Genomic DNA, 27,833 nt, shown 5'->3' with positions numbered 1-27,833 from the left:
CTCAGTAGAAAAAAGCTTACATGCTTTTACCCTATCCATAACCTCTCAATTTCGCATACCTCTTATCAAATCTCCTACACATTAGGAATAAAGTCCCTATTCAATATTTTCTTATAAATCAGGGCCTCAAGTCATGTCAACATCCTTGTAAATTCTCTGCCCTCTTTTTTTCCTCATCTACCAGCAGTAAAACTACATTCTTTCATGAAGCAATTGTTACTCCAATGAGAAAGCTGTATTCCACTTCAATGGGGGGAAATTGTCTTTAGCCATTTATTTAGAGATACAGCATGGTTATAGGCTCTATGAGGCAACACAACCCATTGACCAATTAACCTAATAACCATACAACTTTGGAAAATGGGAGGAATCGAAGCGCACTAAGTAAATCCACATAGTTACAGGTAGAAAGAACAAACTCCTCAGAGACTGGTGGAATTCAACCCAGGTTGATGGCACCATAACAGCATTACACTAAACGCTAGTGTGCTGCTTTTGCTATCATGCCACCCCACAGTCATGAGAATTTCATCTTAAATGGTACAAAATTTAAAGTATAAGATACAGATTAAGTATTAACTCATTATTTCAGGTACTGGCTATGCAGCTGGTTTCCATTGTGAGAAAATGGAAGGTACGAATTTCCTTGCTCTCCCCCCCACCCTATTAAAGAGCTCCACTGGATGGACTAACACACCTCCAAAAAGGATTTGCCAAATTACAAAAACATGAAAGGTGCATCTATACATAAATTAACTTTTCTGTTCTCCATTGAGTTCTACTTCATTTTAATGCCCTTTGCTACTCACAGCAGCAGAACTCAAAGCCAAGAGCAATGGATAAAAATACTCACCCTTATCATTACCTGGTGTGTATGTTACTGATCACACAATATACAAAATGAAAAACACAACAGCACCATAGCAGCGTATTAAAACTTTATTAAACATGTACAATGAATAACAACATACACTAAGCAACTTTAGGTGATGACATACTGGAGCACATTCTTTAAATTTTCCACTCAGTTTTCTGCGTAAAGCAAAGCAGATCTTTCAGCCTCAAAAGTGACGGTTCTCTTTTGCCCATGCAACAAATGTTCAGCTTAGATGGAAAGTGTCAGCAACACAAAATTATGTATAAAAACTGATTTTTGTTCACAGATTGTATTCACAGAGCTACCCACCAAGTTCCTGGAGTTTAAGATCCACTCATGTAAGCTTCGAAAAAACATTTGCAATAGTCCACTTCTAAGGTGACAGAGCTGGGGGATGCAGACTGCCATCCTGTGGTGAAAATGTTGTACTTCTCGACTCATGATTTCATTCAGCAAGCTGGAAGCAGCGCAGCAGAACCTAGTTTAGATGCAACAGATCAAACACGATACGATGAGAATAATGTTAAAGACAACTTTCAGTGCTGCATAAACAGTGAGCTGAGGGTAGAGGGAGGAAATGCACTGGAACTGAGTATACTGGATGTATCTGCAAAATTCATATGCTTTTCTGTAAGACTTTGTGAAGCAGTGACTAAAGGCAGCCAAGCTTCATTTCCCCACTTAATATCAGCCTTTACCAAAAATGTGCATTACTTTCAATCTCAATTTTCCCCTCAAAAATAGGCCATTGCACATTGTGGCACCCAGCAACCTATAAATAAGGAACACCAAAGTTAAGTTTTCAAGAAAAATGCCACCCATTTCAGAAATAACTGATTTGCATGTTGAATTGTAAGACTATAATGCTGCTTAGATTGCTATATACACCACTCAAACCACAGGTGAAACTCCAACACTTGACTGTGTTACTGTTATGCTATACTTCATGCTTTCTATGTTGTGTTAGGAAATACAGGTCAGAATCAGAAATAAAAAAGCATGTTTGGAATTTTAAAACTATCAAAAGGATGTCAAAATAATCCATAACCAGTCAAAAGCAATGCAAGCCTTTGAGCAAGAAAACCAAACGCAAACATTTTTTTAAATGAAATGTAGGCAGATTTAACTGTAACCTTCAAGAGCATAGAACGAATACCTCAGAAATGTTTAAATCTATGCACTTGGTCAAGGACTAAGTGAAGGCTCTTTTCAAAATAACAGTATGACAACTGCCATGTTTATGTTGAAAGAATCAATTAGTCAACATGATACTAAAGTACAGACAGAAGATGTCAAGGATTAATTCCAAATCTTGTTGAGACAATTGATTTCAGCTGGGAGGATCTAAGAGAACAAAACCCTCACCCTTGATGTTGGCTGCTTGTCCTATGAGGTTATTTGTGTACTTGTATGAATTTCATGTTACCTTCTCTAGGTTAAAATAATTGTTATGTAACTGAATTAAAGACAAGTATCATTACATCATTGGGGCACCTTTATAATTTGTATATTTTTTTAAAAAAAGGATAATTAAATTGTTTTCAGTAATAAAAATGAAAAGATCCCACTCAGTGACCATAAAACTATCAGACTTATAATCAGATAGATTACTCAAATAATCTTTGAGGACAGGGAACTGCTATCTTCGCATGTGATGATGGCAAAGCAGCAAATCAAAACTGATTTCTACACAGGGCAACAAGCAATGGTGAAATTTGATAAGATAAACTATTTAAAATCATAAATAGTTTGCACAAAATGAAGTTTCAAGAGTACAAAAAGAGCAATACGTTTGGCTAAAACAACCGTAAAACACAAATAGAATTTAAATAAATGGCTAGCAGTGCTGGATAGAAAATTTATTGTACCTTTAAGGAATTGAATACATTTTTAAAGGAGAGAAAAATTACAGGAAAGAACTAAGAACAGATGTCACCGTATATGTAGTTGCCTGAATGTGTCTGTAAAGATGAGTTGGAATAATCATCCCGTGCTGTACAGTTATATCTTGCTTTTCAGACCAGAGTACAATCAAAGCTTTAAATACCAATTCCAAACTGAAATTGAAGGGCCCAGAAGAAAATAACTTTATAAGCCAACAGCTCAAAGTACCATGAAGATAAGCAAGAATCTCTAGCCAAGTACAATTTACTTACAGATATCTACCGCAGCGGTAAACAATCCCGATGTATGGATCAAGTCACTTTCAAATAGATTGGCACTGTTAAAGGGAAATAATACATTTTTAATCTTTAAGCATTGAGAAATCCCAGCTAGGTACAAAGTAAAAAGAATTGCAAATTTAATTTTAACTTTGGTTATTTACAGTATGTTGCATCTAGTTACAGCACAGATTGTGACATGGAGTAATCTTGACATGTACATTATAGATGAAACTAAGTCCTAGGAAGATTATAGATAACTATGTCCTAGGAAGAGCAGGAGTGTTTCCAAATCCTGATGTGTCAACCTGATACTGCTAGGCTAAGTAGCTGCTATCATAGAGTAACATCTGAAAGAAAAACACTGCTGCTGCTGGAAAATGAAAGAGGAACATGCTGGTCAGCATCTGGGGAAGGAGAAGAGAGTGTGAAAGTGAAAGCAAAAGAAAAACAGTTCACATTTCATCTCATCAGAAGTTGTGATTTAAAATCACTGAACTGTCCATTCAGTGTACAAAGGCCCACACAACTGTACAGTGGTACATTTTAGAGCCACTGTCTCATGGCACTAGTGAATTAGATTCAATCCTGCCTCATACTGCTGTCTGAGTGGCGCTTGCACATTTTTCCTGCAACGCCACCAGTTGCCTTTAAGTGTTTTGGTTTCCTCCTAGAATCCTGTTGTTGTGCGGGCTGGCGGTGAGTTAATTAGCCACTGCAACTTATTGCAAGTGTAGGTGAATGTTAAAAATCAAGGAGCGGGGGAATTAATGGCAATGCGGGGTGGGGGGGGGGGAACAAAATGAGTTCAACGGAATGGATACCTGTTGGTTGGCACTGAGTAGATGGACAGAAGAGCTAGTTTCTGCACTACATCACATTGACTAACATATTGCCACAGAGTAAGTCATCAGCTTCAGTGAAGAGAAATGGACAATAGCTTTGAGAGCTTAAGTTCAAAATGCTCTTGAAATGGCTAGAATTTATTCAGCTGCTTGTGACTGACACATTCAACCGGTAAACAGCAAATATAAAATTACTTATTAAGCTATTAACAGCTTTTGTCCCACTGCATGGTTACTGCAGGAAATGCAGAATCTGCTTAAGTCACAACCACCAACACACTCCCCAAACCTAGATTCATCCGTTGCCTGACAGCTCTTGCTCAACCCCTTCCTTTCACTATTTTATACTGGCTTTCCCTCAGTACCAATGGAGGGTCTGGACCAGAAATGGCACCTTTCACATTCCCCTTCGTCGATGCTGCCTGATGCACTGATTTCACCCTGCATTGAATGATGCTGTAAAATTACAGCACATTATTTCACAAATTCATTGCAATATTGGCTACAGCCTTTTGCTATTAAGTGTGTTCAATCTGGATTTAATTCCTCAAGACTTCATCTTTGCATGTGATAATGGCAAAGCAGCAAATAGAAATTGATTCCTAAACAGAACAAGAAGCATTTCAATTCTGAGTGACTTGAATCATATTCTGCACATCTTTTTAAATACAGCACAGTAAACATGAAGATCTCATAAATCTTAATATTTTAATTGAAATGGTAATGTTAATTTTCAAATTAAACCTCAGATTTCATTTTGAATTATAGATCTGTACCCCTCAAATGCTGATATTGGCAAACTAAAGTTGATTATCAGCTTATCCTGAATGCTACACCTGACAGTCTAAACAAACACCTGTGCAATAACATTCAAGGTCAAAGTGTACCTGGCAAATGATGTTAATCCATTTCCATCGACTTTTGGCATATTTTGTCTGTTCAGTGTCCCTTCACTAAAAACTACAAAACAGCATAAAGTACATATTGACAATACAAGACAATGGGTGTTAAAGGCTTTTTTTGTTTCACATCAAAATAAATCAATTTTTTTTCATCATCACATTAGGATACAATTCTGTATTAGGGAGAACTAAATCATTTGTCAAATCTTGGCCATGCTGCCAAACATAATATCAAAACAGAGCATCCAAAGTGTAGCCTGTCCCTCATGGTAACATGTGCATGATGAAACAAATCTAAAACTTATCAGCATGCAGTTATTTCTCACTGATTTTTGTTTTTGGCCATTAGGAACATGGCTAAGCACAAAATATATTGTTAAATTTCAACACAAGCATTTGCAGCATAAAAAAGCATCTCATGAGGTTACAGGAAGCACACTTCAAGACAAAGTAAAGGAAATGGAATTTCAGGAAGAAACCAAATCTGGACATCATATATATGGTCTGCTGCATGTGCGTGGTCTGTTTGTAATGTACCAATGCCATAAATACAGGTGCTTTTACTAGAGCCTGATTATAGCTTCAACATGCAGCGATTACAACATGACATGAAGAAGCCTCACCTGAATGGCCCTCTACCTTCCATATTTGTGCATGTCAAATAAACCAAAGATACTAGTTATAGTTCACAATTAGGCTGTACCACCACAAAACAATTCACCAACAGGCCAGTCCCATTTTAATCTGCTCAGTTTTGTTTTCAACAAGCCAGAAGTTCAGAAAATGTGCCTCCCTCACAAATTTGTTGTAATTGACCAAATTTTGAATTATTAATTTACTTGGCTCATATTACCCCTAAGAGTCAAATATAGGCACATCATTATTTACTTTGCCTTCGGCTGACAGTAAGGTTTGCGATTCCTACTCATTTTCAGAGTGGAAAGGATAAAACTGAAACCTCAATGCATAGGTAGAAAATTCACTCTCACAATCAATCACAAAAGATTCATTTGCGCTAGTTTATCTCCCATTTCAGGGAAGCAGCTGGGAAAAGATACTGCAACACTGCAATTGTACCACACAATTATCTAATCAACTCATGACTATAAAACACGATTTGGCACATTATGTTAACCAATTTTTTAAGTGCAAAATACAGAATTAAAGTATTCAAAATGAATAGCACACTCATAAATGCAAGTTATTTATTTAAAGAATTTAATTATCAAGCCAAAAGATTACGAAATATTCAACAATGTCTGATAATGTGATCTATCTTACGGAGGTTTGCCACCAACATTGACAATGGTACCCCTCTGGCCCACGATGTTATTAATAATCATGCCTATTTTACTTAATCACATTAACCAATAAAAGCCAATACAACAAAGCTATTTTTAAATACTGGAGGTAATCTGCAAAGACTGGAACACCAGAACCTTTGATCAAAATCCAGCACTCAAATTTCACATTGTTGTTTGTAAACTTTAGGAACTGACCAAAATTTTTTCAATAATGTTATGGAATAAAAATAACTACTGCAGTTGATTTCTATGGAAACCATCACACCATATCAAATCTGCTAAATATTAGTTTCCATATTTTATGATGAAGAATGCCTGGAATTCCAAGATGGTCTGGTCATTTTTTACTATTTTAGACCAATTGATAGCCATCAGCCTGAAATTTATTTTAGTATTTTAATCATTCCAATGATCAAGAACTAACTGTACATATTAGGAATTTGGAATTGGGAAGGATTAAATATCAGAACATAAAACTTCATTATTGCATAAAACATTGAGTTTAAATAAAGAACTCCAACTTTTTAAATACCATCTCATAGCATTGAAACCCATTTTCAATTATTTGGCTATTTTGGATTACTTAATGAAGTAAACTTTAAGGCTGTGTTTCAAAGAAAGCAATGACCAAATTTTACAGTTGTAATGCCAGTGTTTACAACTGTCTATTTTTAATGAAATGCCAAAATATACTATGTAGATTGTGAAAAACTTGGCACAGAAATTGTCTTACCACGTTTAACTCCAACAGCAGCTTCCTGTACAGCCCCCCACCTAGGATGTTGGTGTCATGACAACAGGTCAGGGCCAGCCTCAACCACGCTTCCCTGATAGTCAGGTGACAAAAGGATATTTGTTAAAACTTAAGAGACGAGAATGGAAATACAGTTTTTTTGTGGCTAATTACCAGAGTATTTAGTAACAGCAATACAAAGAAATTTCTCATTGCCTACACCCTAATTACCTTGCAACCACAACGCTCCAACTTAAAATATTTTTTTTCTGTTTTAAGCTAAAAGGAAAAATAAGTGGTTAGAGTTGATCCATAGCCAATGACAAAGTGCTAGCGTCACACTGGACATATCACAGCATGACTGTTGACTTTATCGATTATTAGCTGAGGTAGATTGGCATTAGATTTTTTTGGATAATTTTCACATATTAAAAAAAATCAAGAAGAAAACTGCCAGTCATGCCATTTTGATCCAATCGATGAATGTTGTACAGAAATTATACTGTAGTAGCCAACCTCAAAATAGGGATGTCACAAACATAAGCTACCAGAAATTCTTCACTTATTGCACAATTTGACATAAATGAATGGTATTTATTCTGTACACCAGGTTATACAATAAGGAGTTGTTCTTAGTATCAGCAACCAGTGCTTAACCCAGATAATGTAAATTTTAAATGAATGACATTAAAATAACCAATCTATTGTTACCATCACAAATGACATGTTTGTTCTACCATATCCGTTTGTGAATGCAACCTGGACTATTGTAGCATCACGTGCCTGGTAAGAGATTCTTTTCATTTGAATTAGCCAGTTAACGAAAAAAAGAATGCCATCCCTATTTGGCCATTTTAATATTGCCAGTATATTTTCAGTAGTAGTGTTTGAGACTGACAGATTCAGAAATGGCACTAACTAGATCAAAAAGATCTCCAAGCATATGTAGTTAAGATTTAAATTCTCTTTGCATGCTGTTATCCTCAAAAGTACACACTTCAAGTTGATCAAAACCATGTAGCATTTGATAAACTTAGCTCATGATGTACCGAATCGGAGAACAAAGAGGATTGAAGGTATCAAATTTTAAAAACCATGACACATTTAATTTAACCAATTTTTTTAACCAAGCATTAACATGTCTAATGAAACCAATGGGGTTTCTTCCAATTGCATTTATTCTTAAAAAAATATTTCAAGGATAGCCTTCATTCCCATTACCAACAAGCTGAAGATGCAAAACTGCTGCAAGTGAGTGATCAAAAAAAAGTAACCAATTGTTCTAAATCTGCTGCTGTAGAAAACACAGCATTAGTTCAAGTGTCATTTGAAAGTAATTTTTGTCCAGTTTTTCTAATACACACCAATATTTTGGGAATGATCAGGTTTTTATTCTGAACATCCAATTCCCCATGGCACATAGGAGGGAAATCGACACCAGCATTTGCAATGCAGCTGAACCAGTAAAAGCTAACAGAACTGTGTTGATTGCAACAAAATTATTTATTTCATGAATCAGACTGATGTTTAGATTATCTGCAGACTAATGCTGATACACACACTTAAGTATACAAGACAGGAACAGGAGTAGACCACTTGGAACCTACCATACAATTTGATGAGAAAAATTTTATAATTTTCATATCAGCCATTAAGATACATGCAAAACTCTTCCTTCACATTTTATACAAGAAAACGGTCTACAATTTCCTGTTTCTACTTACAACTGATGCAATACAACTGGCATCTTGATACAAGCAGACCCCATATCCTTGACTTCAATAGGCCGAACACAACCATAAGAGAGGAAAAACCTCCCACACTATCAAACACCAAGTCATCCAAAGCAGCATGGATTACCAAGACACTAATATCAGAGAAAAACCACTTTGAAAGGAAAATGGAAATTCTACATAGCACGCAGAAATCTACAGCACACGTTACAGGCCCTTCAGCCCACAATGTTGTGCCGACCAAGTAACCCTCTCTAGAAACCACCTAGAATTTCCCTACTGCATAGCCCTCTATTTTTCTAAGCTCCATGTAACCTATCTAAGAGGCTCTTAAGAGACCCTATTGTATCTGTTTACACCACCGCCGCCTGCAGTGCATTCCATACACCCACCACTCTTATGTGGAAAAACTTACCCGACATCCCCTCAGTACGTATTTCCAAGCACCTTAAAACTATGCCCCCTCATGTTAGCCATTTTAGAACATCTATAAACCTTTAATACATTGTGCAGTCAATGTAAAAATGATGTAATTAAACATTAAGGGAATTTTGAATAGCAAAGCTTTCAGCACTACAGGTCTGAGAAAATATTCCTTTGTGCATTCTTAGACCTCTAGTGTCTAAAACTTTATTCAAATTTCCTCTCTAAATGTATAATTGCATTTTTTAAAAATCCTTCAATTGTTAGAAAACCCAAATTTGATTTATAAAATGATTTTGGATATTTTTACAATACAGACTCTTCTAAGAAATTAGTTACAAGTTTCCCCCCCACAATATTATCAGAAAACTGCCCTTTGACTGTTTAAATGCAGTAGCAAACTGCCAGATGCTGGTTTCATTGAGGATACTTTTTTTTTAAATAAGGACTATTATTAGCAAACATATGAATCAACAACTGAAAGAAGCCATTTAGCCACTTGAACTTGTTTGGCTATTTAACCATGATGGTATATCTAACTGTAACCAGAATTCTACATACTCATCACCACGTGAACGGCTCATCCGTTTATTGAAAAGCAAACTCCACCTCAAAAAAAAAACTTACTTACACGTCATATAGAGAAAATAGAAATTCCATACAAATCTTCATCCCATACGTACAAACAAGTGTTTCAGATGCTCTGACTTCTGAACTGTTCAGGATACAAACAGTCCACAAAACAGAACTCTGCAGTACCCTGGGGAGTTCCCGTATATTCTAAATGGGTAACCCTGGTTTTTAAAAACTTACTCCCTCATTCTCAATGTTTCTAAGAGAAAATATCCCCTGCACTTCCAGCTTCATGATCTTGCATTTCAATCAAATGCCCTCTCATTCTGAAATAGTGCGGAAGGAATCCTAATTTAGCTAATCTTTTTTCCACAGGATAACTTGAACACTCTGAATATTAGCCTTGTAATTCTCTAAACTGTATTCAGTACGTTAGCATTCTTTCTCAAATAAACATACAAGTACTTCTGATATGATCTCACCAATCCCTAACACAAAAATATAATCCTCCTGACTTCAGTATTCAAGTTCTTCCTCAGGAACATTAAATTTTAATAACTAAGTATTTTGATAAACATGCATTAAGACACCCAGACCCTGCTGAATTTCAGAGTTCCACAATCTTCATTCATTTGCAAAAGCTTTACTTGTGCTAAAACAGGCAATCTCCCAATTGTCCATCTTTTTCCAGTCCACCCATATCCTTTGTACCCTCTTCGTGTCTTCTACATAGCTTATTTCCTTATATTTTGCACTTTGTACATTTTATTAATTAACTTGTAACTAGCTACTAAAGATGAATGAGTTCTGAAATACTGTTTGATGAAACACATTAGCATGAAATATGAAAAACCAAGCCATCTTATACTTATTTAAGGGAGTTAAGAAACACCACAAATACTCGTTCCACATCCCAATGAAGGGTTGCAGGTTAACTGGCAACTACATTCTCCCTTGTGTGTAGGCGAAGTGTGGGTGTGTGTGTAGGTGTGCATGTGTAGAAAAGAGAGAATTGATGAGAATGTCGGGAAATGAAAAACTGTAAGATCAATGTACATCAGTAGCAGCTGGCTAGAATGAACTGAGTATGCCAAAGAGTCAGTTTCTATGTTGTAGCTTGCTTGACTTTGACAAGCTTGCACTTGTAATCGTTCAAATAGTTATAACAGAATACTAAATGTCAACCTCAGCATTGTAGAATAAATTAGTAAAGTTATTTAATAGTTCAACAAAACTGCTACACATATTTAGTAAAGCTTATGTTAACAATTAAGCTCTTTACTGATTAATTCCACTACTACCTCCTGTAAAGATATTCTGACAACTCCTACTACTACTACATAGCTTCCAAACCGCTTTGTTTGGAATGAATTCACAGAGCAAGAATGCACATTAAAATCCTTCAGTTAAAGACCAAGGACAAATAGATCCTCCCGTCTCTGCTCTTGGTGAGATCTAATGCTACAATACAGCTCTTCCAGATGCTTGAGCTTTACTGTATTTCACTTAATTGCCTTAATTTTACACTAGCCCTCGCGCCAGTTAGAAGGAACAAAAGCACATATCAAGCTCAAGAAAACAGCTTCCACCCCATTGATAAAGTCTACTGAATTGGTCTCAGTACAAGATGGCGCCCTGATCTCAATATACCTCATTATGGCCTAGCACTGTGCTTTCGCTAACTGCTAACACTCGAATTTGCATTCTGTTAGTCTTCCCTTCTGCTGTCTCAATGCACCGATGTGATGAAACGATCTCAGCACGTGAAATAATAAACCAAGTAAATCATCAGTACTAGGGACTGAATGCAGCAGATATTGGAAAAGAACAAATCATGTTTCCCATTATTTTACAATGAGTATCTCAGGCTGGTGAGCTCTCCAATCCAAATCACTGAAATTATATTCAAATATAAATTCCCTTCACCCCAAAAGTGATCAGTTAATCTAGTACTTCAGCAAGTAAACAAGATTTTGAATTCTTGCTCTTTCATCTTCTACCTTTCTTTACTGAGAATAACCAACACCTGCAGAATTAACTCTGGAGCAAGAGCACAATGGTCACAGTTCAGGACCGAAAGCACTTTGACTATGCCTACCTCCTCAGCTATGCTTACAGATATCAAAACAAAGTTATGGTAAAGGGGAACATTTTATTTTGGGCGTCTTTGTGGGAGAAAACTGGTCCTTCACAAAGCTGAGCAGCAAGTAATGTCTTCCAATCTTTTTATTCCTCTTTGCTTAGAGAAACGAATAGCACACATTAGGAAACAAATTGCTGCAAGTACACAAATACTTCAAATTCCTTAGCAATGGTACCACCTGATAAACATTTTATATATAGACACAAGGCATCTTCCATTTGTCATTCATTGTCTGAAGTTCATTTAACTTCATATGGCAATGCTATTCACGTAAAACAAAATCCAGTCTGGAATTACAAGAAAAAACTTATTGTCACTCAACTGTGGAATTTTCCACATAGGAATTATAACTCTACAAAACATCTGCGGATGTCACTGGGTTCAGGTCACACCAATAAATGACGCTGCATTGATGGCACCATCTGTGAACTCAGTTTGTGCTGCATGAGAGCGAAAAGGAGAACTGAAACATCTGTTCTCCAAATCAATGTGTGACGGTATTGTTCATTTTACTGAAGCCTGAAGAACAACGAGGCAATTGACAAAGCATACTTACATCACATAAAATCTGATTCCTAGGGAGCGGAAAATAAATCAATGCTGAAGACAACTTTAGTAGCTTGCTTTCTCGAAATGCACTCACTCTTCAGTATTGTAGGTATGGGAAGTAATTAAATTACAGAAATAGTGCAAATGTCAATTTTAAAGAAATAGCCCAAAAGCATCAAAATTGAGTTTTCTTCAACTCCCAGCTCAATAATCTGCAAGTTTGGTGGATTGAGCCATCGGTTAATTGGGGCAACCTCTTATTTGGGACAATTCTTAAAGAACAAAAACAAATCGAGAAAACAGCTGGGATTCTTTTCATTTATTCGGGGCACTCTGCTGCTTTAATTGGGATAGGAGACTGTCGTCAAATATATGCAAAACAGCATCAGTCACAGTCGTTAAGACACTATACTGTGCTCAGAGCAGTTTTTAAATAGCGCCACTTGTGTGTTTGTGTTCAAAGATCAGTGATTTTTGTCATTGATAGATGACAGATAATAAACAATGTACAATGATTCAGAATTGCTTTGCTCACTGCAGTTTCAAGCATTCCCTCTTGGAGTTGCCAGAATCAGCCAAAAGTGAAAATGAAATCATTTCACTACTTCAATAAGTTAGGAACTATGAAGAATTTGAAGGTATTGACAATCATTTTGAATGTTACAACGAAAATGAAGATTACAAGGATGCAATCATTGAAAGCATTGTCTGTGTATTTCATTTAAATACATGATTTGTTCCTCAGTTAAATAGGAGTTTGTTTTTCTTTATATCTTAACTACTTCCATGAAACTTTGGCTAAATAGGGCAGCCATGTAACTGGGCCAGTGTGTAGTGGTCCCAATGTGCCCAAATTACAGGAATTGACTGTACTTACTGGGCTGCTTTTTTTTTGCAGTTCATTTATCCAGCTTTGTGTTAAAACACAAAGAAACATTTAAAACAGATTCATAAAAATTATTCAGGAATATCAATCTTAAAAACATAATGGAGTCAATGTAAGCTTCATCAAACTTCAGGACAAACAGCTTTTAAAAAAGGTTTCATCAAACTCATCCTTAAACTTCAACTTTCTCTTATGTTACAGAACAACCACCACACTTTTCCCTGATACATTATTCCAATTTGAAGTTCCATCGAATTTTTAATTTCCATTCTAATATCCTGGCATTGATCAAAAGTAAACAAATGTTTCATGTTTTAGTGATCATTTTAATGAGTTGTATTTTGTGTCTCTTGAGACTTACCTAACATCTTGAAATCCAATTTGTAGAAGCAGGATATGACATTCAAACAGTTAACTATGCCTCAAAATTTCTTCAAAATATAAAGGTGTGACTATTAACTATAGTTAAGTCTAAATTAACTTAACTCAAATTGCAAAAAAGAAATCTGATTTTAACGCCCAAAATCAGATAGTTTTACCAATTAAGCATGTGATCGTAACAGAGGGTGGTAACAATCTAAAAAGCTATTTTTAAAAATAATCCAAAAACCCTACTTTCAAGATACAATCTAAACTATAAAACAAAAAAAAGATGTAAGTCAATAATACCCAGATAACTTTGAAGCTGGTGTTAAATAAATTGGTAATTTCCAGATAGAACTCCAAAGTAGCTGAACAATTCCACAATAAGACAATGGGAACACTATCATCTAAATTATATTTAATAAACCTCAATCTAAATCATTCTTCAACATTTATTCTTACTAAAAGCAGATATAATCCCACTGATTCAATGTCTTTGTAATCACTTTAGTACTTTCCTTTTGAAATGTATTGTTCACTATCCCAAGGTCCCAATGTGGTCACACTAGAGATTAGCATAGACCAGCTCTGAAATGTGCTAGAGAAGTAAGCTGAACAGGCCTTTGGGCTTCTTGTGTCATCCTATTTCCCTTGATTCCTCCATTCCCATAATCCCATTTGGCCTTCAATACAAGTAACATCTCTGGTCCGGATGCAGAATTCCAGAGATTTTCAACCCTGAGATTAAAATTATCCCTGTCCTCAGTCACGAATGAACAACTCTTCGAAATCTACTATCATTATTCTCATGTTATTCCCCAAACTTCCTTTGAACCATATACTTCAATGAGATGCCATCATTCTTCTAAACTCCAGAAAATAAAGGTCTAGTTATTTCAATCCTTCCTTTTTAAGATAGCCCTTCATTCTATCCATCTTCTCTGCCCTGCATCCAAGCTCTCTTAAATGAGGCAAGAACTAAATATTGAACTTCAGATATGATCTTGCCAAAGCCACGACAAGACTTGGATTTTGAACGGCATGCCAGCAATTTGAGCTTATTTGCATTATATTCAAACTACTCAAGATCCTAAAACACTTCTTTATACACCCCCCCCCCCCCGGCCCCCAATCATATTAGTTTCAAAGAATAGCCACCAGGACTCATTTTAAATACTTGGCACTCAAATTGAGACACCTAAAATTTAACTATAAATAATATGTGCATTTACTTAAAACAGGAGCTCCCACACTTTTTTATGCCATTAATTGAGGAGTATGTGATAAGTGGAGACCATCAAAAGAAAATGCTTCAAAAAGTCCATTATTAAGGTTATTAACATAAAGCTGTAGTCACAAACACCCTTGATACCACTTTTTTCAAATAATCCAACACTTTCAAGTTCTGATCCATGCAGGATCATACGGAATAAGCTGCATCAAAGGAAACTTTCTGTGTAACTCTAATTTTTAAAAAACATTTTCACATTAGCTTCAATTCGACAGAGGCACAACTACCAAAATAAAGCTCTTCTATGGTATAGTTCTAAATGCCTCATCCTTTGCACACTTGATCATAAAATACTGCAGTTGCCAAAACTTGTTCTTGGAAACCTGGCATTCACTGGCAAAGTAAGTCTACAATAACTGGATACAATGATACAACACAAATTCTCTTTCGTTATAGAATTAAGGTAAACTCAGTTTCTGACTTAAATCTAGCACTGACACATCAGTCCAATTTAGGCTGTATAGCTTAAATTGAATATAAAATTAATTACTAATCCCATTAATTTTATATGAAAGCTTTCTCAAGATTTATTAAGATTGCAAACTACAAGTTCTTGTGTCAAAATTGCACACAAACTATGGTAGATCACATAAATGAGTTGAAATCCTCCAAGAGGACCACAACCTTGTCATAGGATTTGGAGGCTTGCATTCCCCAATGATCCAGAGAGCTATGTTGGCTGGAGTCAGGATTTATGCTTTGGCTCTTGGTAGGGTCACCCATACCCAGGTCAAAGGGTAGAGGGCAGACTAATAGTGGTCCACCGTTCCTCCTGTTTCAGGGATTCGGCTCGTGGACAACAACCCTGACTAGTAAAACAAAATTATTACAGGTACAGCAATTAAGAATCTTCTACATCTGACTGCAATGGTATTCCTGAATCTCCACCTGGGACTTGCTTGACTGACAGTAGTGAAAACCAAGAGGAAGCTACTAACATGATGTCGGAAGCCCTGACCACCACCAGAGATGAAGGACCCTCATTGCTACCCTAAACGCCACTGGCATAATGGGTAATAACAAGACTAAGAGAGTTGGAATAATCATATGGAATCACTTTAAATCATTATCTCCCGACAGTTACCAACTGCTCCCTGACCCTCAACTTTTCTGAAGGGATCCAACCAAGGTTATTCCCGTGTGAGGGTAATTGGCAAGCCATTTAATGGACAGGGATATAACAAAATCCTCATCCTGAATTATGCATGTAAGTATGGTAAATGTCAGGAACAGCTAAGTCAGGTTCCCTGACCCAGCAGAAGTAAAGGCAAATTGTTAAACCTATATGGCTTTCCTAGTTAAACTCAGCCAAAGGTGAAGAATGAAGTGGCAAAAGCTTTGGCTTAGGGATTCAATGTTGCAAACAAGGCAACAATTATTTCAACTCCCATTCTTATTAAACTCTTCTGGGCACAGTAATTCAAAGACACTCTGCACTGGTACCAGCTCTTAAAGAAAAAGATGGATTTGCCTGCCTGTAAAGTACCAAGATGGCAAGACAAACATGATGAGACCACTAACATCTAACAAGTGTTTTTAAGACCATTTTAAATTCTGTAAATTAAAAATAGAAAAAATGTCACTGTAACCAAACTATAAGGCATACAACCCTTCACAAAAGTAACACATTAAAATAATGAAAACCATTAAACATTTAAAACTGCACAACTACCGAAGACTTCATCCTTTACAAAAATCTATACTTCCAATCCTTTTCACTTGTGGAAAAAGCAAGCCTTTATAAAAAGGCAAATTGTTAAATTTGATCACTCACATAAGCAGTTTTTTTGGGGGGGTAAGCTGTTGGTTTGAAGGTAATCACATCTCTAATCATTCAAATTTTCAGGACACAATTGAATTTGAATCATGAATTTTTGGATAATATAGTTTTAAGTTTTATTGAAATTTGACATGAACAATAAATTGTAAATACAATCACATCAATGAACAAAACGCCACGGGTTGTACGATTAAGCCAAACCAAATTTTGTAGGGCAGATTCTTAAAGGTGTGAAGCTAACATTTTTTTAAAAAAACACAATTTACCTACTCTACAAATGCAAAAACACAGTTATATGTTACTTTCAGTACAAGAAAACTTAAAAATGGTTAAACTGCAAGCTCATCTTAAAACTACTAAGACAAAACACTAGCATTTACTGTATATACAGCATACTCCAATGGCAGTCTAATCCCAAAACTACAAACTAGTGAAACTGTCCAATATCAGTCAATTCTGCAAAACCATGATTGAAAATTGTGCCCAACATCTGAAAGCAAAGTCCAAAGATTCCTTTCAAACTGCTAAAAAGTAGCTTAAAAACAAAATAAAAAGCATCTTTCCCCCAAAGAATTGGTAAGGGAAAATAAGCCAGAAATGTCCAAGTGCATTTATGGAAAAAAAAATCTGGTATATACAATAGTGATTCTTGATGTCAGCAAAATGCAAGTGGCAGCCAATCTGTACTGAAGGATGTAGAGTTAAGCCAATCTGTACTGAAGGATGTAGAGTTATGCCAATCAGATTTGAAGGTTGCAGAGTTTAGCCAATCGTGTCGCAACAATTTCACTGAAACCCCCATTTGTTTACTTCCATTGCTGCCCATAAGTATCCTGATAAAACTCCTGGTTGTCATTATTGTAACCATAGTTACCAGAATAATCACCACCTTGCTGAAGAGGCTGCTGAGCGATGGGTTGGGAGCCCCAATTCTGTTGGTTGTTGGTCTGGCGTCGTTTGGAATCTGGCTGGTTGTACCCATCGGCTTTTCGCTTTCCTCCTACGTTACCACCACGGTTGCCTCTGCCACCGCGGGCACCACGTCCTCTTTGTGGTGGCTGTGGGCCTCCTCTGCCACTCCGTGCACCTCTTGGAGGTCCCATTGGTGCTCCACGTTGAGGATATCCTGCCCTTCCTCTGGGTGGGGGCACACCACGACCTCTGGGAGGGGGGATTGCACTTCTACCACCCCTTCCACCTCTTCCTCTCTGAACTGGGTATCCATCATCATAACCATAGTATGGATCTTCATATCCACCACGATAATCATGATAATCATAGCCATAGTAATCATCATAGTAATCTTCATAGCCATAATAATCTGGGGGGTAGCCATAACTACCTCCTCTACTTCCACGGACTCTGCCCCTTATTGGAGGTGGCATACGGGGTGGGGGGTAGTAATAATAGTCTTCATACCTAGAAAAGAAAGTTTTGTTAGACAGATAAAACAAAATATAAGAACACCACATCAGTTGCACTTTTTCCTCTACAAGAAGTTACTTACACTTGAGTCCTTGTAGCCTGTCGTTGAGCTTGGCGCTCCTTCTTTTTCTTGTCTGGTGGCTTTGCAAGAACTATTTCAATGTCTTCGCCTTCAATTTCTCTTCCATTCATTTGATTCATTGCCTATAGAAGAAAAAAGAATTGAAAGTTATATAATTTAGCTTTTCAGATCAAATAATTTCCCTTCCTTCATCAGTGATCAGAGAAGAGTCTGAGGTATCAATCGAAAATAGGGATATTTGAATTTATTAAAGTATGAACTACCCAGAAACAAGTTCTAAGTAACTAACTTCACATACACTTTCCCTGACACAGACTTAACTACTTGCATTTTAAATTCAGAGGATTGAACATCAGTTACTTCATTCTATAATTATTATAACAAATATGTCAACAAAAGAACTAAGTGCATCATGCAGGTGGAAAACCGGGAAATGAGGCAAAAACAAACAAGTTGACAAGTTAAATGACAAATCTGAACTATTTTGACAGATACATGAATAAAGTTAAAGCCACACTAATTAAGGACACCTTAAAGCAGAGAGTTTAACTGAGAAAGATCTTTGCATTAGTATTCAAAAAGGATCACTTTAAGATGGCAAAGAAAGAGGATAAAGCAAAGGCATTATCTAGGACAAAAATAGAAGGAAAAAGTCCTAAAGGTTTGTTTCACCCAAACTGTAGATGAGAGGCTGCTATAAAAGTTCTGACCAATTTTCCCCGTTTATGGGATATTACGAGAAAACTGGGGGAAATGCACATAGTCACAGGCACGAATGGTGCAAAGCAGATCTCCTCTAAATGGACAACCAACATGGATTAAAAGGAATCATTGAAGAACCTTAATGAAGGCTGTATGATTCATTACTTGGAGAAATCATGTTGCTGAATAAGCTAACATTTGCAGAAAATACAGACTCATACCAAAAGGCATAAAAGGTCATGATCAGTTAAGTTTCATTAAGATGAAGTTTGTAAATCATCCATATACTGAAGGTTCAAAAATAAACCAGATTTTCTACAAATCTGGTACTTCATGCTTTCCTGGCATTAATTAATATATATATATATCCAATACAAACCTTTACTGCTGCATCGCGGTCCTCAAAATGAACAAATGCATAGTCTTTCAATTTTTTCACACGTTCCAGTTTTCCAAATTGACTAAAAGTCTTTTCTAGGATTTCTTCTGTAACAGAGCTGGCCAGGTTTCTTACAAATAAAACTTTGACCTATATATACACACACAATAGCAAAAAGGGATGGAGATAACAAATTCAGTTAATTGACAAATATGCTTTCACACCTAGATGCATAACAATAGTGTCAATTGTCCAGATTTCAACAGATCACTGGTAAACATTCTAACAATTATGACATGAATAATATAGATTTAGGGGGATATGAAGCTAATAGAAGCCACAGAAGTACACCATGAAACCAATATGGATTAAAGACTTTGATTGCTATGCTAAGTGAGACTTTAAGAGCTCAGATGATAGCAGACTTTATCAGCAAAACAACCAAGATTAGTCAAAAAAAGCCAAGTGATTGCTATTATCATCTTACAAATTATCAGAAGGTATTTCAGCTCAAGATTTAGTCTATACAAACCCAAATCTGAGGGGGACTGACATCTTGTAGTGAATTGTATTCCCTTTCTATATAATGTTATTGTTTGCAAAACTGCTTTCATTCCAACAGTGCTGCTGTCTCACAGCTCCAAACCAGGTTCAACCGATTTCTGTTGCCAACTGCAGAATTTGCACATTCTCCCTTTGGTGACCTGATCAGCAAGTAATTAACAACTGTAAAATACTATAATGCAGTATTTGAAATGGGAGGCTTGGTGGGATCATGATTAGCCTGTACAAAGCAACAGGTGACATGGCATAAAATAAGGGGATACAAATATTTGGCTGGGAGCTAGTACAGAAGAAAGGACTGAACTGCCTGCTGTTGTTTCATCATGAGCATTACCTTTGCCATCACCTCCGGATCTGGTTCCTCTACTGGGTCAGCCCATTCGACAGTGACAATATTTCCCCAAACCTTGACTTTTCCACTCATTAATCTTCGCCTTGCCTGTGCAGCAGATTTGTGATCCTCAAATTCCAAAAAACAGAATCCCCTGTTTTTCTTTTTATCATCAGGTTGATGATAGAGAATAACATCAGTGAGACCCTCTGCAGAAGAGAAGAAATAATTATTTTATAACAATCTCTGTGAACTAACAAAAGGGACATTAGAGTGGATTCTCTCTTGTTTGAGATACAATGTAATAGGTATTGGCTTCGTTAAAACTTGATTAGGTGCAAAAGGTGACCCATTTTCTCAAGTGGGGGCAATACAGAACACAGCAGGAAAACAAAAAGCTGAGCATTCAGGAATTTCCTTTCAGTAACCAGCTGTGAAAACAAGAAATGTTATTTTGCTTAAGAGTTACTGAAATGTTTTGGTGGAAAGTGGGGCAGCTTTCAGATCAGTTATGCTTTTGTTAGGCTGGCTTTTGAGAAACAGGGCAGGATGAAGAAAGGGAAGGCTAGATAATACAAGATTATCAATACAGACATTCTGGGTGAAACAGATTGTACTGTGTTAAGAAACACAAAAATTAGATAATAGGCCTAACCTCCTTTTTCAACCTTTCCCTCAACCTCAGTGAAACAAAAGCACTGGGCACTGACTTCAGGCAGGGAGGGTAGTGCACATGTTCTCGTCTACATCAACAGTGTTATGAAGTTGAAAGCTTCAATTTGCTAGGAGTGACCACCGCCAATAGCCCGTCCTGATCCAACTACAGACACTATGGCCAAGAAATCTCATCAATACCTCTACTCCCTCAAAGCATCTTATCTGGATCACAATGACTTGGTACTGCACAGTGTCACAAGAAAATGCAGACTTGTAAGTACACCTAGCTCATCATCGAAACCAGCTTTCCCTCTACGAACACCTGCTGCTTCAGTAAAGCAGTTGACATAATCCAAGACCCTCCTCACCCAAGTCATTCTCCCTTCTTCCCTCTTCCATTGGGCAGAAGATACAAAAACCTGAAAACAAGCTCAAGGATAGCTGCTGCTCTGCTGTTGTAAGATTTTCAAATGCTTTCCCAGCTCACTAAGGACTTGACCTGACAATCTATCTCATTACAATCTTGCACCTTGTTTACCGCTACAGCACTCTGCAACTGCTACACTTTATGTTGTGTTTTGTTATTGTTTTACCTTGTACTATCTCAACATGTCATGTAATATCTTTGTGTATAAACAGCACACAACTATTTTAGTGTAACTCACTACATGTGAATTTAAAATCAAATGTAGCTCCACAATGTCCAAGCATCTCCTACATGTGATAATGGAACCAACACCATGTATCAAATTGTGATGAAATGATAAGCGTAGAAATAAATGCAAATAGAGAGCATTACGTTCACCGCACAGCTAAGAGTTTTGTTCTGCACTTTAAAACATTCTGGAACCTGTGTTTTTGCACTGAAGATTTCCACAGATCAGCATCATATTTGCAAGCTGGTTCTATATACCCATTATATCCTTTCTCCATTTCAGATTTTATCTCAATATCTGTTCTATCTTTTTTCTATTTATGAACCTTGACTTGATATATAAGATTGCCAAATTTATTCCTAACAGCCTTCAGATTTAGACCATACATCCCATTTTCAAATCTTTTGAGAAAATTAGACACCATGCTTAGCAATAAAGATGAGAAATTTATAGTTTTTCTGTCATGATGTCAAGATACCTAATGCACTCTACAGCCAATTAGTATTATACAGAAACATGTGTCAGCAGACATGCTCATGCAGGATCCCAATAAAACAGCAGGATAATGATCCAATAATCATCCTTCATAATGGTGGCTCATCCCTTGGGAATCAGAGGAAATTTCCACTATTCTGTAATACTACTATTGTCCTTTGATGACTACCTGAGGGTTGATTTTTCTACACAGCTGTGAGCACCTATAGGAATGGAAGTGCATATTGGCAAAATGCCAGAGTAAATGACCAAATTATTTAGAAATAATAAACAGAGGTGGAGTTTCATTACAGTAGAAAGAACAGGTTTTCCCCAATTCAAAATAAAGAAAACATATCTTTAAACTCAAGCTCTGTTTAAAAACAGCACATCTTTTTGGCTTTCCAGAATCCTCTGAGCTGACCTGTGACTTTGCTGAATTCTTCCATTATGTTTTCCTTGGTCTTGTTCTTTGGAATAGAACCAACAAACAGCCTATTATTGGCCACAGAAATGCAAACTCCAATGTGTTTACCAGGGCGGATTTCATAATTATCGCACTACAAAAGAAGAGGCAGAGATTCAACTTGTCAAAATTTGTGCAGTGGTCCAGGAATATTACTGCGACTTTTCAAATGAAACCCACTTTAAAATACCAATGTGGTACAAAAATATTCAAAGCAATCTGCCATGTAGCCCAAATATTCAATTTGTTTCATACACAAAGTTTGGAATGAGAATTTAAAAATAAATTCTTACCAATTTGACAGCCTCTTGGGCTGCATCTTTGTTGCAAAATGTCACAAAAGCATAGCCACGGTTCTGGCCTGACAAAGGGTCCATCATAAGCCGTAGGTCCCAAATGGAACCAGCTTTTTCAAACAATGGAACAAGTTCATCTTCGTACAAATCCCTGGGAATCTTTCCAACAAACACCTGTGTATTCAAGCAATTATGTTGTAACACTGTCAGAAAACTGTTGATCTACAAACTCCACAGGCTTTAGTTCAAGTAACAGATGTAATGTGAATTACAACCAAAACATGTATATAACATGACCCTTACATCTGGATTTCAAGGCACATAGCAAATGTGGATATATTATTGGGTAGTTTGAAATCTAGGAAATTTTGAATGATTCCAGAAAAAGTTACCCCAATCATTTTGTATAGATGATAAAAGCAATAATTTGTTAGGTTTCAATTTCACACTAGAATTCCTTACATTCTATTTCTCTTTGACAAACGCAGCCAACTGCCCCACTGTAGAGTGAAAAGCCTCATCAATATATTCTAAATTGTGATACCTTCTATACATCATTGAACTGGTTTAATAGTATGCACCATATATCACATGACATCAAATTACTAACCTCTGTTCCAATTCCAGGTTGTGGCCCTGAATGCACCCCATCAGGAGGAGGGCCACCGTACTTCCTTTGCCCTGTGGTTACATCCAAAGTGTATCCCGTCCGTTCTAGCAGTGCCTAAAGAACGCATTAACAATTTCATGCAAATTCTTTTACCAACATATAGTTTATCTTATTTGATAAATATTTTCAGAAGTACCCCCTCCACCACCTGAAATATGTAACAGCATGAAATACAAACAGAACCAGTCAAGTCACAGCAGGCAGAGCAATTTAATTAAATGTTATTGCATATATGCATGTGACAGTACTTGGTTATTTCCAAAACTTTCATGCTGCCATGTCTCCATCCAAATATCTTTATAGACCCAAATAAGTCACTGATTCACATTTGATATGTTGAAACTTCATGGCAACATCTTTCATTAACCTTTCCCCTTTGTTATCAAACTGAAAAATGAACACTGAAGCTTCTAGGCCTTTCAGTCACCTTTCCTCCTTCACTGAATTTTCTTTCTAACCTTACACTTCAAAAATTTTACCAACCATATTCTCCTACATTATACTCATCTTCCTCTGTGAATCAACCCGCAATAATTGTACCTGATGTCAATCATCTATCTACTTCAAGCAACCTGATCAACCACTTTACTTGGTTATATAATACAGGTGTGCATCGCTTCATGTCCATCCGGACAACGTCCGATCGCATATACGTCCGTGGTCCTGATCGGAGAACGTGACGTAGTGACATAACCGACGTAACCAGTCAAAAAGTGTTTACATAAAAGTTTAAAAAGTGAAAAAAATTACAACATTTAATAAAAACTTAAAAAATAAAAAAATATCGTTAGTGTATGTATTATAGCACACAGTATGCAGTTTTAGTGCAAGTTCCTGGCTATTTAGTCAATTCGAGTACACTACAGTGATACCCGATATAGGTTCGCGAAGTATATATTACGGTGTTCGCACAAGTTAAGCAACGCATACCCTTACACAAAACTAAAATAAGTAATACGATAATGTGCTATAATCTGTATCATACAGGGTCATAGATAGGGCAAATGCAAACAAGCTTTTTTCACTGAGGTTGGGTGAGACTACAACTAGAGGCCATGGGTTAAGGATGAAAGGTGAAAAGTTTGAAGGGTACGAGTGGAAACTTCTTTACTCAGAAGGTGGTGAGTGTGTGGAATGAGCTGCTAGCTCAAGTGGTGCCTATAAACTCGATTTCAACATTTAAGAAAAGTTTGGATAGATACATGGATGGGAGGGGTATGGAAGGCTATGGTCAATGGGAGTAGGCAGTTGAAGTGGTTTGGCATGAACTAGATGGGCCTAAGGGCCTTTCTCTGTGACTCTATATGTAACCCAAATACAAATATTTGCCGTCTTTATTGGGAATTAACTCACAATATTGTTTGCCTCTTTAACCATCAAACGTTTCACATTCAAACTACTCTAACAGATTATGTATTTCCATTGAATTTAACTAACCCATCTTACCTTAATTTTTGACTCATCAGGACCCTTTGTAGCATCCTGTACTTTGCTACCTTGCTTCTCCCGTTGTCTGTAAGTCTTCATTACTCCACACAGAAAGGCACTTTTATTCTGGAAATTAAAGAGTTCAGTACAGTAATTCTAAACTGCAAAGCTGTTTAAGTGCTGCAGTATCAAGTCCAAAGAACTGCATGTATTATGACGAGAAATATCAAACTTTTATTTGCAAATCCAGTTTCAATCCTTTAATCTATAGTCATTAACATTTTTGATATCAGACTTAAATTTACATTAATTTTCAGCAAAGATCTGTAACCTAAATCCATCTTTTTAAAATCACCAAACGTCAAGAGAGTACATTCTGGTCAGTGACTCTGCAACCAGCAACGCGGACTAACATTTTGTAGTACCTGCACGTGTGATAGGTCACTTTCTTTAAACTGCTGCAATACAGACAGTGCTCCTTCCTCATTGAACTCTCTGAGGGCATCAATTGCTCTTTCATCAAGATCAGCATAAGATACTAATCCTGTAAAAGAAAATCAATGCAGAAGTATTAGGTAATAAAAGGCAGCTAAACAGTACAAGCTATTCATACACAGAAAAGTACCAATAGCATGATCGCCTTCCAAATCTTGTATTTCTTTCTAATTAATGTTAGGAACCAAGAAAAAGAGACATGGCACCATGCAATGTCATTACTTTGGTTTCGGCCTTGTCGCTCTCTTTTTTTAAAAAATTAAGTCCGGTGCACTGTGTCAATCTATGCCCACATTACTAGCTTTTAGAAGTTTAGTATTAGTTTTCATAACCTGCTCAGTTCAAAGCGTTCAAACTATTAAGAACTTCTCCTTAATATTATTTGCATACTATATCAAGGCATGCAAATGACTTGGAAATATTGCTGCACGTGTATAACAAAATAAAATTAAAATCCTTTGTGCTTTGGAATTTGAACTGTTACATTTAACTTAACCCCACACTTTGCACCATCCAGTTTACAACTCAGATCCCAATACTGCTAATTTTTGCTAACTTAGACTGCTAGCAGCCAACACCAATTAACATGGGCAACTTTTATTAGCAGCAGCAAATTCAAGTGTTAAGGGATGACAATCACTCAAAACCTGCAGTTTTAAAATTATTTCCATAACTAAGTACCGTTTGGTCATATGCACCATTGTGAACCATTCATATGATTTAGCTACATTGCTACAGGGAAATCATGAACCAATTAGAATGCACCTCCAAATACTTGTTGAAATGCCACAATATTTCAAGTTAACCATACGTAATTACTGGAAGCAGTTCAAATTCATTGCTCATCTTCAGCATATGCTAAAAACATATTGCATAACTATTTCATGGTGATTGATACAGCTTAAAAAGACATTAGCAGTTTAGGTGGGGCTCAAAATTAATAAACATCATTAAACATATTGATTTTAGTTTGTACTCCAAGTTCAACATACACATTTATTGAAATACTTCAAAATAACTAGACATAAAATATCTATATTGTAGAAATATTGCGATGTCGATAAAAATAACTGATTTTTCAATTTTTAGTTAAAATATAGGAAGTTTATTTTACTTCAATTCAGTAGCAATGACCATTATCAGCAGTTACTTCTGCTCACCAGTGATTTAATTTTGAGCCCTACATAAATGAATGATACACAAACTATTTCACTACCAATACCACTACAAATGCTGGCAGAAATTATACACAGCAATCTCTTTTGAATTCAACAAATACATCAAGTATCAAATTCACCTCTCAAATTTGTTGTCAGGAACAAAGTTAAATAATTTTCAGTTACATATCATGTTCAGGTTAAAGCAATAGTTTGGACTACTAAAATCACAGGTCTTGGCATATTATACCTGTTTGAAAGATATCATCTAGCCTTTCTGCTACTTTCTGTGGCAAGCCAGCATCTATTAGCACCTGGTAGTGTTCTGAATGGGTGACAGCAGATGAGGTATCCATGGGTTCTTCCTCCTCCTTCACCTGCGCTGCATTTCCATTCACCTCAGTAGCCATTTCTAATTATAGCTGGAATAAAAAAAGATATTTAAGACAATTTTTCCCTCTGCATATAAAATGGTCACAAGGCTTTATTTCAAATGCTATGTATACAAGGGAAATTGGGCTGTCCAGTAGCTTTAAATCTCTGTCCCTACGCTTCTGGGAACAGAATTTAGGTACAGCCTAGACATGAGACAAAAGATCCTTTTGGCCAAAAAGCATTTCAAAATCCCAAAGATAGGCCTGGGCATTTCTCAGATGACTGTCGACCAAAATGCAAAAAGTGCTCACTATTCACCACTCAGAAACAGAGATGGCTAGTGTAGGAAATGGAAATGTCACGCTGGCTCAGTAGGGATGCTCTAAGCTTGGAATTGAGGAACCTTAATAAATCTGCAAAAGATTAAACTTGATGCTACATACCCAAGTGGAATAACAAGTTGAAATGATGGTGCTTGATGCTGGTACTTGGTACAGAGGAAAACCATCTAGTACTGAATTACCTCAGCAAACATTTATCCAGACCAGTTATTTATTTAACCCTCTCATACTCTGAACAAAATTGATAAGCCATCCCAACATTGAAATAATCAAGCAAAAATTCATTACCAAAAAAAAAACAAACCATCAGACCTAAAGGAAAAATAGCAGTTCCTTTCAACAGAACATCTTTTTAATCAGTGTATATACAACTCCAAATTTTATTAATCATTTTACTTAATGAATGAAAAAATGACCAATTCTTAATATAAATCTGCAGTTCAAATTATTCAAGTAAAATTCATAAAATAAACCACCAGAAATGAAACAAAATGCAGCTCCTGGATGGTAGAACTTTTTCAGTCAATGTACAACTCTAAATTAAATTGAGCATTTTCATGAACGAATGGAAAGAAGCAAGCAAGTAAATCTGCAGTTCGTAATTTCATAAAAGCTACATTCATGCAATTTATGTTTTGCATGGTGCACATATCAAAACATTTGCCAAAATTAATTGATGACAGTAAAAAAATAAAGTCAAATGCAAAGACAAAATCAATTAACAGCCAAAGAAGCAAAGTCTGGCTACCTTACTGACTTTGATACAATCAA

The 27,833-nt window shown here is 36.4% G+C and overlaps 1 protein-coding gene across 3 annotated transcripts in view; it reads right to left on the bottom strand.

Moving 5' to 3' along the window:
• Positions 1-923: 923 nt before the first annotated feature.
• LOC132380456 (heterogeneous nuclear ribonucleoprotein R) overlaps positions 924-27,833 on the bottom strand; it is a 29,738-nt gene continuing 2,828 nt past the window's right edge. Inside the window, exons 2-15 of one of the 3 annotated variants that reach the window (XM_059949261.1) lie at positions 26,597-26,768; positions 25,120-25,238; positions 24,713-24,820; positions 23,207-23,320; positions 22,594-22,770; positions 22,259-22,394; positions 20,051-20,256; positions 19,153-19,302; positions 18,072-18,193; positions 17,454-17,983; positions 6,824-6,917; positions 4,772-4,844; positions 3,034-3,098; positions 924-1,355 (exon numbers count right to left, since the gene is read on the bottom strand). In XM_059949261.1, the coding sequence (XP_059805244.1) occupies positions 6,904-6,917; positions 17,454-17,983; positions 18,072-18,193; positions 19,153-19,302; positions 20,051-20,256; positions 22,259-22,394; positions 22,594-22,770; positions 23,207-23,320; positions 24,713-24,820; positions 25,120-25,238; positions 26,597-26,756 (1,836 nt within the window). In that variant the 5' untranslated portion in view covers positions 26,757-26,768 and the 3' untranslated portion in view covers positions 924-1,355; positions 3,034-3,098; positions 4,772-4,844; positions 6,824-6,903. Of the gene's footprint in view, positions 1,356-3,033; positions 3,099-4,771; positions 4,845-6,823; positions 6,918-16,666; positions 17,984-18,071; positions 18,194-19,152; positions 19,303-20,050; positions 20,257-22,258; positions 22,395-22,593; positions 22,771-23,206; positions 23,321-24,712; positions 24,821-25,119; positions 25,239-26,596; positions 26,769-27,833 lie in introns of those variants that run through there. The other 2 variants (XM_059949260.1, XM_059949262.1) reach the window with 2 other exon arrangements.

This window comes from Hypanus sabinus, chromosome 24 (assembly GCF_030144855.1).
Source record: "Hypanus sabinus isolate sHypSab1 chromosome 24, sHypSab1.hap1, whole genome shotgun sequence".
NCBI classification, from domain to species: Eukaryota; Metazoa; Chordata; class Chondrichthyes; order Myliobatiformes; family Dasyatidae; genus Hypanus; species Hypanus sabinus.
The sequence above is the reverse complement of the archived record's forward strand: the minus strand, read 5'-3'. Positions and strand labels throughout refer to the sequence as shown.